Source organism: Mesoplodon bidens (genome assembly GCF_964165515.1).
Source record: "Mesoplodon bidens genome assembly, chromosome: 2".
Classification (NCBI taxonomy): Eukaryota; Metazoa; Chordata; class Mammalia; order Artiodactyla; family Ziphiidae; genus Mesoplodon; species Mesoplodon bidens.
In genome coordinates, this window is record NC_138177.1 from 62,817,598 (window position 1) to 62,829,671 (window position 12,074).

Genomic DNA, 12,074 nt, shown 5'->3' on the forward strand with positions numbered 1-12,074 from the left:
GGCTGCGCTGAGGGCAGCGCGGCACTGCCTCGGCCTTCCCCATCGCTGTCATCAGGCAGGGCTGGACGTCACCTCAGTCTCTCGCCTGGGCTTCGCTCTCACTCATCTGAGGCTAACTCGCCCTTGAGAGTTGGGACGGTGGATATTTACATGGCTTACATTTACCACCGGGAGTCTCAGTGTCACCATCGCTGCCACTCTGCCTCAGCGAGAGGGACATAGGACTCTGGACTGAGTTGTCAGTGCTCTCTGGCTCTGCAGTTTGGCTGTTCTGTCTCGGGAGATGGCTCCTTTGGGTCTAGAATCCCTTCTGATGGTCTCCCCCTACTTGCCCTACTTGCCCCACCATTCTTCCTGCTGGAAGATTTTGGTGAACCCATCTCACATGCCTCTGTGTGCCTTGGAGAACCATTTCCGGATGTGTTTTAGGAACTTAAGAGTAGACGTGGAAGGTAAAGATAATTCTGATACTGAGGATTGCTGTTTCCCACTATCCCCACCATCGTCTGTAGTCTTTCTCTGACTGGTGAGGGACCCTTCGGATGGTCAGATTTGCCCCCAGACCTCCTGGGCCATATAGTCTGAAGAGAGCCTGCGGCCAGACAGCTTGGGGGTAGAGAGACAGGCAGCGAGGAACCTCCCTGGTCCTCACTGTGCGCTTGTGCACTGAGCCTCGGGACCGGGGGTGCGGAGCGTGGGGGGAGGGAGTCTGGGTGACCACGTGGGCGGATCTGCCTGTCAGTGGGCTGCCCCGAAGGCTGTGGCAGCCGGCGCTGCTCATGTTGATGGAGAGTCTGTCCAGTTCAGGCGCAAAGCTCTGCGAGTCTCACATATCCGCTCTCCATCAGTTCTGCCAGGCCATCCAGTAGGAGGCGCTGGAATGATTGATGAGAAGGACAGGAAGACAAATGCTGCCTGGAGCAACCGCTGTCTGCCGCCATCCACTGAATAATTAGATAACTGCGGCAAAGCGGGCTCTCAACCGGGGAGAGCTTTGGTAGGTGAGGTGCTAAGCTAGTCCCAGAGAGTCAGGGCGTCAGGCCCATGCTCCCCCACTTTGGGCCTTTCTAGCTCCTCTGCTGCTGGGCCTAAAATGGTGACAGTCCCCTGGACCCTGAGAGCTGGGGAGAAGGCTATGCATGTTGACAGCTGTGGGTACCCTGTACCCAGGGCAGCAGTCAGAGGGAGGGTTGACGTACATGTTGCCAAGAACCTACCAGTGTTTGCAACAAAAGCACAAACTCCTGGCAAGAAGTTGGGAGACTTTCTTGATCACAAGTGGTATCTCCTAAGCACTTTAATTACAGAGGATTAGCAGGAAGTGCAGTGCTGGGCTCAAGGAATAATGACACAAAGAAACGAAGCAGAGAAACCCAATTTCCTTCCTTTAAGGGGAAAAAATTATCCATTTATTTAAATGAATTACAAAGGAGAGAATGGAGTGTGGCATTTCTCTCAGCCCAGAATTAAATGGATTTTTAAAGAGCTGCGTATCTCCTTGGTCAGACCAGAAGCTGGGATCTGCAGCCTTGTCTGCAGAAATTGAACTGCAGGCTCAGAATTTCATTAAGATTCAGGAGCCTTCCCCCTGGACAAATGACTCACTGATCCAGCCCCTTCTCTCCTGCTTCTCCTTGCGGGCCCTTGCCTGGCTTAACTCATATTTTACATTCAGCACCTCTAGTTACCCAGAAATTGCATGCAAAATTGTGAAATAGAAAGGCAGTGGACCATGTGACTCCATCAGTTCTGCCTGGGGTTGCATCATCCTTGACTTGTAGTGTTCAGGGACTGGGCTAGGAGGTTTGCTTACAGAAAGACCAGAGGGCCCAGACACCTACCAAAAGTGGCAGTTTGAATACATGCTCATAGCACACCTGCTGTGTAAGTGGGGCAAATCTATAGAAATGAATGGAACTGAAATAAGATTGGAGACGTTCATGGTGAATAAGAAAATTGCCAGAATGGAATGTAGACAGAAGTGATGGTTATCGTCATACAACACAATTGTGTGTATTGTCATACACGCAATGACTATGTGTGAGACTTGACGGCTTTTACTAACAGGAGCTTTTTTTTTTTTTTGCGGTACGCGGGCCTCTCACTGTTGTGGCCTCTCCCGTTGCGGAGCACAGGCTCCGGACGCGCAGGCTCAGCGGCCATGGCTCACAGGCCCAGCCGCTCCACGGCATGTGGGATCTTCCCGGACCGGGGCATGAACCTGTGTCCCCTGCATCGGCAGGCGGACTCTCAACCACTGCGCCACCAGGGAAGCCCCTAACAGGAGTTTTTTTAAACCCAGCACTTAATACCCAGCTCCATCTGCAGTGATTCCCCCATGGCATCCTGTTTGTGAGTCCAGGGCAAGGAGTTCTAAAACCTTATCATTCACACTGTGATTAGAACATGCTAGGATATCGTGATTCAGACTGTGGCAATACAGAGAGAAGGAGGAGGAGAAACGGGAATCAGGCGCCCACCCTGTGCTCAGTACTTCACATGTCAATTTATTTCATTCCCACAACAGTCCCATGAGATAGGTGATGTTGTCCCTAATATACAGGTGAGAAAACTGAGGCTCCAAGAAGTTTGACTATGTATAGGAGGCCATACTTGGCATAATGGAAAAAGTATGGGTTTTGGAGTCAGAGATGGGATCAGAGCCTAGCCTTACCACCCGCAATTTCTGTAACATCTGTTTTCTCATCTATAAAATCTGGACACCTAGGCACTGGCCTGTTGGGAGGATTAAATAAGATACCATAGACAACAGCACAGCCTTAGCACACCACAGACCCTCAGGAAAAGGCAGGTACCACTGTATTACCTCAGAGAGAAAACCAAGATTTGCACCTTGAGGGGTCAGCCTCATCCCAACCTTCCACCATGACCCCGGCCGCCGGATCCACACCTGAGTACTATTCTTAAGTGATGAGAACAGGCCCAGCTGGGACACAGTGCAGGCCCATCCGATGAGTCCAGTGCCCTAGGAATTCTTTACCTTTCAGCTTTGCCCACTGCAGATGAGTTCCCATGCCTCAGCAGACACGGCTGAGATAAGCAGGAGGGTGACCTCACTCGGTATGCACAGTGTAGATTATTCTCTGAGCATTTCTGTATGTTTGAAATCCTTTATGTAAAATTTTACAATCCCTTTCCCCAAAATTGCATGACTGAGATTTCTTCAGGCCTGAACATTGATTAGATGAAGAGGGCATGACACAGAGAGGAATTTAAAAATAACCCTGAATATAGCATCAGAATTTGCCACATTGTATTACAAAAATCTCCTCTCTCTGTGTCTGTGTGCCCTGCCACTCTGTGTATTATGTGTCTTTTGCATCCCCAGTGCCTAGCTCAGTGCCTGGCTCATAGAGTAGGTGAAGTAGCAATGCAGTAACAAAGAGCTGGTAAGGAAGCAAATGCTGGCCATTTCCCTGGGATTTGAGCCTCTAGAGCTGTGTGTGTGGCTTCAGCTTGACTTCTGCTCACCTCAGAACTCTAGGGCAAGCAGTCCATTCCCACAAGTACCCCGCTCGGCCCTGGGGTGGGGCTGAACTGGGCTGAGCACTAGAAATGTCCATGTTCAATGACTTAGGAGGTGGGTTAAAGGGGCACTGCTGCCTGTTTCCCACAGAGACGCACTTTCATCCCTTGAAACGATCATTTCTCTGCACTCACTTAATGGGATCCCAAATAACATGTTTCAAACAAGTCTTTTATCACTGTTGCCCCTTGGAACACATTTCAAATGCTGGCCATTAAAAACAGGCCGTTTCACAGGCTTCTAATGATGACACTAATAACTGTGGGTTTTTGTCTCTAGGAGTCCTGACGGGCAAGACTCAAGGAGTAAATTACGGAGCTAACTTTTATGTAGAGGGTTTATTGATCTGTGAGTTTCAAGGGAACTACACCAGCCCCCAAAGTTTGGCAGTCCAGATTACCTTTTCATCTAAGTAATTGGGCCACCTGGGTACAGTTAATTTTCTATTTATATTAACAGGAAGACAAAGAACATGATGTGCCAGTTTTGTAATAAAGTAACAGACGTATCAAAATATTCTACCTGGTAATTATAAATAAATTGAATTTTCCCATGACCCTCTGAGGGTTATGTTGCTAATTCACTGTGCATTTTATCATAATTTGTCACGAGAAGATTCCACGCTGCCACGTATACTTGTGTCTCCAGAGTATGTAAAGGTGCTCCATCATAAAGTATCCAACTGTCTTAATCCCTGCCGTTTCCTGCTTTTGTTTCTTAACAGGTGAAAGTCATGCTTCGCATTTGTTCCACGTTGGCTCGCGATACCTCGGAATCCAGCTCTTTCTTAAAGGTGGACCCACGAAAGAAGCAGATCACCTTGTATGACCCCCTGACATGTGGAGGTCTAAACGCCTTCCAAAAGAGAGGGAACCAGGTTCCTCCTAAGATGTTTGCCTTTGATGCGGTTTTTCCACAAGATGCTTCTCAGGTTCGTACAACCCCTTCTCAGGCTCAGGCAATATTGATTAGTTTCAAGAAGCTTTAACGATTCACTAGGACCCATGAGCTGGGAGGGTATCTTCCAGAGCCCTCTGATGGGTCACTTCCACTGTCTACACAACAACTTTCGGAAGCCAATTTGAGTTCCATTGAATAGTTCAGTCCTTTTGAATCGCTGGTGTCACACCTTGGGCAGGATTGTTGTGCCAGGATTTCAACAAAACCGATTCTTGGAGAGAAGGAAGAGTGATCCAATCAGTGGATGGCAAACAGAAGCAGGAAGAGAGCAGGCAGAATTGGAAGTTTCAGGTACAGCTGCATCGAGATGCTGGCAACTGGTCCATTAAGACCCCACTCCTGGGCTTCCCTGGTGGCGCAGTGGTTGAGAGTCCGCCTGCCGATTCAGAGGACACGGGTTCGTGCCCAGGTCCGGGAAGATCCCACATGCCACGGAGCAGCTGGGCCCCGTGAGCCATGGCCACTGGGCCTGCGCATCCGGAGCCTGTGCTCCGCAATGGGAGAGGCCACAACAGTGAGAAGCCTGCGTACTGCAAAAAAACAAAACAAAACAAAAAAAGACCTCACTCCCGCCTGGGCTTCTGGGTGTGAGAATGTAAGAAGGGAAAAGATGTTTCAAGGAGCTGGGTTAGAATTAGGCAGGGTTTGGGACTTCCCTGGTGATCCAGTGGTTAAGACTTCGCCTTCCAATTCAATCTCTGGTCAGGGAGCTAAGATCCCACATACCTCTTGGCCAAAAAACCAAAACATAAAACAGAAGCAATATTGTAAAAAATTTAATAAAGACTTTAAAAATGGTCCACATCAAAAAAAAAAAAAGAATTAGGCAGTGTTCTAGGGCTCCATAGAGGGCAAGTCCTACTGAGGACCTGGAGTGCTTGGCAGGGAAACTGAGGCTGATGTGCAGTCCCGGGGCCTGCGTCAGGGGAGCGGAGAGGAAGAAGAGAGGCTAGGGATAGCTGGTGTGTTAGTTAGCTATTGCTGCATTGTAAACCACCCTAAGCCTAGTGGATTAAAACCGTAAGTATTTATTATTGCTCATGAGTCTGGAGGTCAGCTGAGCATTCCTCTGCTCCTAGCTCGGTTCACCTGTGTGTCAGTCAGTGATCAGCTCTGGGTTGGGTTGGCAGCTCTACTGATCTTGGCTGGATGCTATCACATGTTTGAGGGTTGGCCAGTTTTAGGCTGGTCCAGAATGGCCTTGGCCAGGTCACCTGGTCTGTCTTCCACATTGTCTCTTATCAACCAGCAGGCTGTCTTGGGCTTGCTCTCATGGCAAAGAGAGGATCCAAGCTTGCAGGCCTCTTGAGGTCTAGGCTCGGAATTGACACATCATCACTTCTGCTGAATGCGACTGGACCACATTCGAGGAGTAGGGAAGAGGCTCTGTCTCTTAATTGGAGGAGCTGCAAAGTCACATTGCAAGGGGCATGCACACAGGGAGGGGTGGAGAATTGTGGCCATTTTTGTTAGCCTGTTATGAGTATAATTTGGAGGCTTCTTGGGGGACCAGGGTGCCAAGATTTCTTAACCAAGTCTCCTGGAACCAATCCCAGTAGAACAGATGTCTACTAGAAGATTCACTTACACCATCTGGTGCAATTTATCTGCAATGAATTGGAGCAACTGGATCTTCTAGTAGACATCTATAACCCAGGTTATAGGTGTACAGTGGCCTACTTTGCCTGCATTTTGGCATCAGACACCTGCATCTTCCTGATAAATTTCCAGCACTTCCCAAGATTTAAACAAAACAGTGTGCCCTCGGGTAACCAATAGCCTAGAGCAGAACCTGAAGACAGGGTGCTGATGGCTACCATTTGCAGCTCTTGCTAATTTTCTCCATGTGGTATCTGAGCATAGGGAGTAGCAATGTTCACACAGACACCATAGGCACTTAGCACATATTATAGGCTCCATTCATTAGCAAGCTAAGCTTGTGGTTTCCCCAAAGAGTTTTACCATGAGAAGACAAAGTACTTTATGGATAAGTTCTGTAGTTTTTCTCCTCGTTACATTTTTTGTGTGTTGTACCACCCAGTGGGCTCACTAATCTAACCCTGACATTGGGTCTAATAAATGGCCTACAAGTAATTTAATTAACACAGTTAAAACTTTTCAAAAGCGAATCTCCCTAAGTTGTAAGAATTCCAAAGCAAACCCTAAATTAAGTGTGGACTATTAATGAGTTTTAGATTTATTCCGGAAAAGGGAGCCATTTTTATTGCTAGTCTTTGCTTACATTTCACACTTGGTTCCAGAGCTCATATGCTCACTCATGGTTGCTACTGCTTCAGAATGCCTGCTTTTGTTACATTTCCAATATAATAAATTACATTTCTATATAAATTTGTAGTTTTCAAGAAGTTTCATATACATTAACCCATTCGACTCCTCCTGGAATTCTGTGGCATTGAAAAGGGAGGTAGTGCTGTTTTCACATTACAGACAAGGAAACTGAGACTCAAAAATTCAGTCTCTCCTTCACAGACTCTTTCCTGAGTGGACATCTGTCCTGGAGTCTTCCTATTAACCAATCCGCGTCCTGCTCAGGATGGTGTTGTATCTTTGCCCTCTCGCCATTTTATCCACTATTTACTAGCAGCGTGTCCTTGGGCAAGTCACTCTACCTCTCTGGGCCTCAGTGTCCTCATCCATGAAATGAAGACAAGATCAAAATGTGCCTCATTGGGCTGCTCTGATTCACTGTGTGGATACACGTGAGTTGCGTAGAGCAGAGGCAGAACACAGTGAGTGCTCAACAAATGCTACTGTTTTTACTATTCTGTTGTCATTGTTAATAATAATATCATGCTGCCGGCGTGTTCAGCCTCAGCCCCTGTGAAGGAGCACCCTCTGAGCCTCCGAAGCAGGAAAGCAGGAAAGCGTACAGAATGCGCCTCTGCTCTCAGGCCCCTGTCGTTGGCCTGTGAGGCAGCAACAACCACCGTGGCCCAAGGCGGTCATGAACCTTGCTTTTACCCGGTCTTTAAGGACATCAGCTTCCTGAAGCTAAGCAGTGATTAGAACAGTCCTTGCTCCTCCTTATAAGCCACACTCAGTACCCTCAAGTGGCCTCGGTGGTCATCAGCTGCCCATTGCTGGGGCATACCTCTGCTGGTTCTGGCTTTGGGGAGGTGTCTTAGTCCATTTTCACTTCCTTAACAAAACAGCACACACTGGGTTGCTTATAAGCAACAGAAATTTATTTCTTACAATCCTGGAGGTTGGAAGTCCAAGCTCAAGGAGCTGGCAGATTCAGTATCTGGTGAGGGCCCCTTCTTGATTCATAGACAGATGTCTTCTCACTACGTCCATTGTGGAAGGTCCAGGGAGCACTCTGGGGCCTCTTTTATAAGGGCACTAATCCCATCCATGAGGGCTCCACCCTCATGATTAATCACCTCCCAAAGGCCCCACCTTCAAATACCATCACATTGGACATTCAGTTTCAACATATGAACTTGGTGGGGTAAGGGGAACACAAACATTCCATCGTCACCAGGAAGGGTGGGCAGGAGGACTGAGCCCTGCTGGTGGGTAACAGGCTTCCTGCACACCCAGCCCTGCCTGTGGAGTCCACTTGGGAAGGCTCCTGTTTCTCTAGGCTCAAGGGGAAAGACAGCAAAGGGCTTCCAGGGGCCATTGTCAGCTAACAAACACCAGATGGACATGTTGCTGACCACTCTCTTCTCAGTGGACACTGGGCAAGAATTCTGCAAGGGGAGGCCTGCCCACCCTGTGCCCTGTGAGGCTGCTCCCATTTCTCTCTGTCCTCAGGCCTTTGGACGGGTGATTCAGTAATGTGTGCGGATTTGGTCCACACACAACCATCTTTCTCTTTGCTGACCTTGAATCTAATACAGTTTGTTTTATGTATGGCTCTAGATGGGCTCTCAGCCTCCTAACCCCCATCTCACTTTATGTCCGAGGAAGGCAGAGTTCATTTGGTGATAACTTCTCCTGGCTCTGCAGAGGCACCTTTAGCAAATTCCATCAAGATTCCACCTCAATCTCAGGGTTTAGCTCCGGACTCTCATTGCCTAGGCCCTGGGGGTGAGACAGATCCTGTGGTCCCCACCGCAGCTTCATCCTGCCACCCACTTCGTTCAGGAGGAGCCCCCAGCAGAGCTGCTGAGGCCATCACCAGAACAACTGACAGTTGTTAGGAGTGTGGTTTTTCAATTTCAGTTCGGGAGAGAACATGGATTTTCGAACACTTAGGTTCATTGTGCTGTTGCAACCTGGAGCTGAATAACTACATTCAGTGCCGAGGCTGCAGTTCTCAGATTCCCACTGGGAGGCACGTTGCTCCGATGCCCGCTGAGCCCCGGGTTTGCACGTCCTCTGAATGCTTCCAGATCTGACTCTGGTGCTGAGGGAGAAAGGAAGGTGCAGCACACGGCGAGTGATTCTGTCCTCCTGCTGCTGTGAAAGCCTCAGATGCTAACCAGAGAGATTTCCCAGACCCCCGAGTTGGTTCACAAAATTTATTTTCTTATCATTTGCAGAGTGCTGTATTGGGTGTTAATGGGGAAATACAAAATGTTACCAAGAGACTGGCCTCTGTCTAAAGATATAATAATCACATTGGAGATGAGACACATAACAGGCTGAAGACCACCCATTGTAACATACTGACCAATGGTGATTAATAGTGTATACATTGAATGTATCTAGAGAGAAAGAAAGAAAAGGCTGGGTTTTTTTTGGGTTTTCTTTTTGCAGTAGGCGGGCCTCTCACTGTTGTGGCCTCTCCCGTTGCGGAGCACAGGCTCTGGACGTGCAGGCTCAGCGGCCATGACTCACGGGCCTAGCTGCCCCGTGGCATGTGGGATCTTCCCGGACCGGGGCACGAACCTGCGTCCCCTGCATCAGCAGGCGGACTCTCAACCACTGTGCCACCAGGGAAGCCCAAAAGGCTGGTTTTGAAAAGAGAAGGATGTAGATGGAGAAAGAGGAGAGAGTTATTAGGAAGACAAAACAGACATGCATCACAAATCTCCTGCTTAGATTAGAACTATAATGTATCCCAAGGTCACTTTCCTGAAATGGCACATCACCCTTTACCCTCTAACAAGCCTAGCCATTTCATGAGCTCTGAGTGTGTGTGTGTGGTGGTGGTGGAGGTGTGTGTGTGTAAAGGAAGGATCTAGTTAGCAGAGGGTGAATGGAATGTTTAAATACTTGCCCGGGGAGGAGGCCAGAATGGCGTGAGGTCCATGAAAGCACTCTGCGTTCCCGTTCCAGCCTGTTCGTGCCTGGCCTGCAGAGACAGCAGCTGAAATGTACCACAAATTAGCAGAAGGGTGGTTTGCTTTTAATGTGTGTAATGCTCAGGCTTGCGAGGGAGTGGGTTGGTATGAAGGGTTCTGAGCACCTCCAGAATGGCGTTAGAGCCGACCCATCTGGAAATGCCATGGCTCTGGGACCCTGAGTCCCAGGAAAGCAGGTGCAATTTTCCATTGTTAATGGTCGACTCACAGTTTGTGTCTCCTCTTGTGTCTGCCAGGCTGAAGTGTGTGCTGGAACCGTGGCAGAGGTGATCCAGTCTGTGGTCAACGGGGCAGATGGCTGTGTGTTCTGTTTCGGCCACGCCAAGCTGGGTCAGTGAGAGCTTTACTTTTTCATGCTGTTTGCTGGATTTCCCAATCACTTTATCCATTCTTCTGTATTGTACCCAGAGTCCTTGGATGAAGGGAAAGGTGGTTTCCCACAGGTGTTGAATTGAATAATCATGAATAACCATTTCTGCTTCTGAAATATAGATGCTCATCCTAAGTGGATTCCCAGTCATCTAGGAAAGCCTTAGAGTCCAAGAAAGGCACAAAAGGAGTAGTGGGGTTGTTCCCACTTGGTCCAGGTCAGGGTCACTCCCAGAAAGCCAGCAGGAAAATTACATTTCTTGAGCAGGGGTTGCTGGGGAGCAGAGAGGACTCCGCTTCCCCAGACGACTTGGGTTCAACATTATGCCAGAGGACCGAGGAGCAGCCACCAAGCAAAGGCCAGACCACATTAGCACCTGTCTGGGGAGATCAGTCTGCAAGCATCCTTGCTTCCCATCACCCAGCTGTCGGGAATCCACCTGTGCTGAAGCACCTGGGAAAGGCGGCCACCACACACCTCTGTGAGGGTTTGATGACTGAATCCCCTTGAAGTGCCTTCTTAATCCTGACCCGTGGCCATCTGCTCACCAGGCCTCACTTTACATGCTTGATAAGTTAGTAATTTGGCGAGTTCCAAAATGTGTCCCTGGGCAGAGCTTCCAACAGCAGCTTTGCAAGGATGGAGCCAGTTCTAGGCCAGGTCGGAAAGCCCATTTCATCTCCCTGCCACTTCGGTCTTCCTGATCTCTGATCAAAGCAGTGATCCAGATTTTAATGGAATTTGCCCATGCAAAATATACACAGCATTTAACTTGAAAAAGGATATAAAGTGTAAGTATGTGGAATGAATCTGTGGGGTGGTGATAAAAAGAACCATATCAGTGATGAAAGACTTCTGCCTTCCCACCATGAGAAAAACAGTACGGAAACTGGATAGCTTGTAATGTTTGGGATCTTCCTCAAGGTCAACTGTGATTTAATCTTGTCATTAGTCGGGGCTGTCACATTCTTTATTATAGCTATTCCATCAGTAGTACTTGGAAATGTCAAATGTCTAATATTCCTCTCACCTTCTCCTTTCCTTTCTTCCCATTCCCCACTCCCCATGCCTTTCTTCTGCATCCTTGGCATCTATTCTTGAGACTATAGAATGATGCCTGGACACTCAAGCTGCTTTTCTTTCTTTCCTCGCTCTCCCAGGAAAATCCTACACCATGATCGGAAAAGACGACTCCATGCAGAACCTTGGCATCATCCCCTGTGCCATCTCTTGGCTCTTCAAGCTGATAAATGAACGCAAAGAAAAGACTGGAGCCCGTTTCTCAGTGCGGATCTCAGCCGTGGAGGTGTGGGGCAAAGAAGAGAACCTTCGGGACCTGCTGTCAGAGGTGGCCACGGGCAGCCTGCAGGACGGCCAGTCTCCGGGCGTGTACCTGTGTGAGGACCCCATCTGTGGCACGCAGGTGATTGCTTCTGGGGCTTTGCTGGCTCCAAGGTGGCTCATCCCTACCTCGGCGGCTGGGGCAGTTCACCTCGTGACTCACTCAACATGCAACTGGGGGAGGCTTGCAAGTGTTTACTTTAAAGTGGACTGGAACTTTATGGCCTGCAGCTGCAGGGCAGCTGCTCGCCCAACCTAAATATTTGTACCTTGAATCTAATTGACAATGAACAGGAACCACAGTTGTTGTAGCATTTGGGGGAAATTGAATTCACTTTCTTTACGCCCCTTTCAAAACAAAAAAGAAAATACCATCTTTCTTTTGTTTAGCAACAAGCAGAAATGTTTACTGCTTTGCACAAATAGCTCCAGCCATTACTGGGGCTGTTTATGGCTCTATAAACTGTGTTTCTGGCACTGGTTTACAGCCGGACTAGTAGTGCTATAGGAAAAACTAACAACCACTTTCTAATTGGAACCATGATATAATTGCTGGAACCATGGAAGCCAAGAGAAGTTC

General features: G+C 48.5%; 1 protein-coding gene across 1 annotated transcript in view; it reads left to right on the plus strand.

The window, feature by feature from the left end:
* The window catches only part of KIF26B (kinesin family member 26B), a 497,333-nt gene that overhangs the window by 401,382 nt on the left and 83,877 nt on the right, over positions 1–12,074 (plus strand). The window contains exons 6-8 of the mRNA XM_081224649.1: positions 4,272–4,478; positions 10,020–10,113; positions 11,314–11,576. Coding sequence (XP_081080775.1) covers positions 4,272–4,478; positions 10,020–10,113; positions 11,314–11,576 — 564 coding nt within the window. The remainder of the gene's footprint in view (positions 1–4,271; positions 4,479–10,019; positions 10,114–11,313; positions 11,577–12,074) is intronic.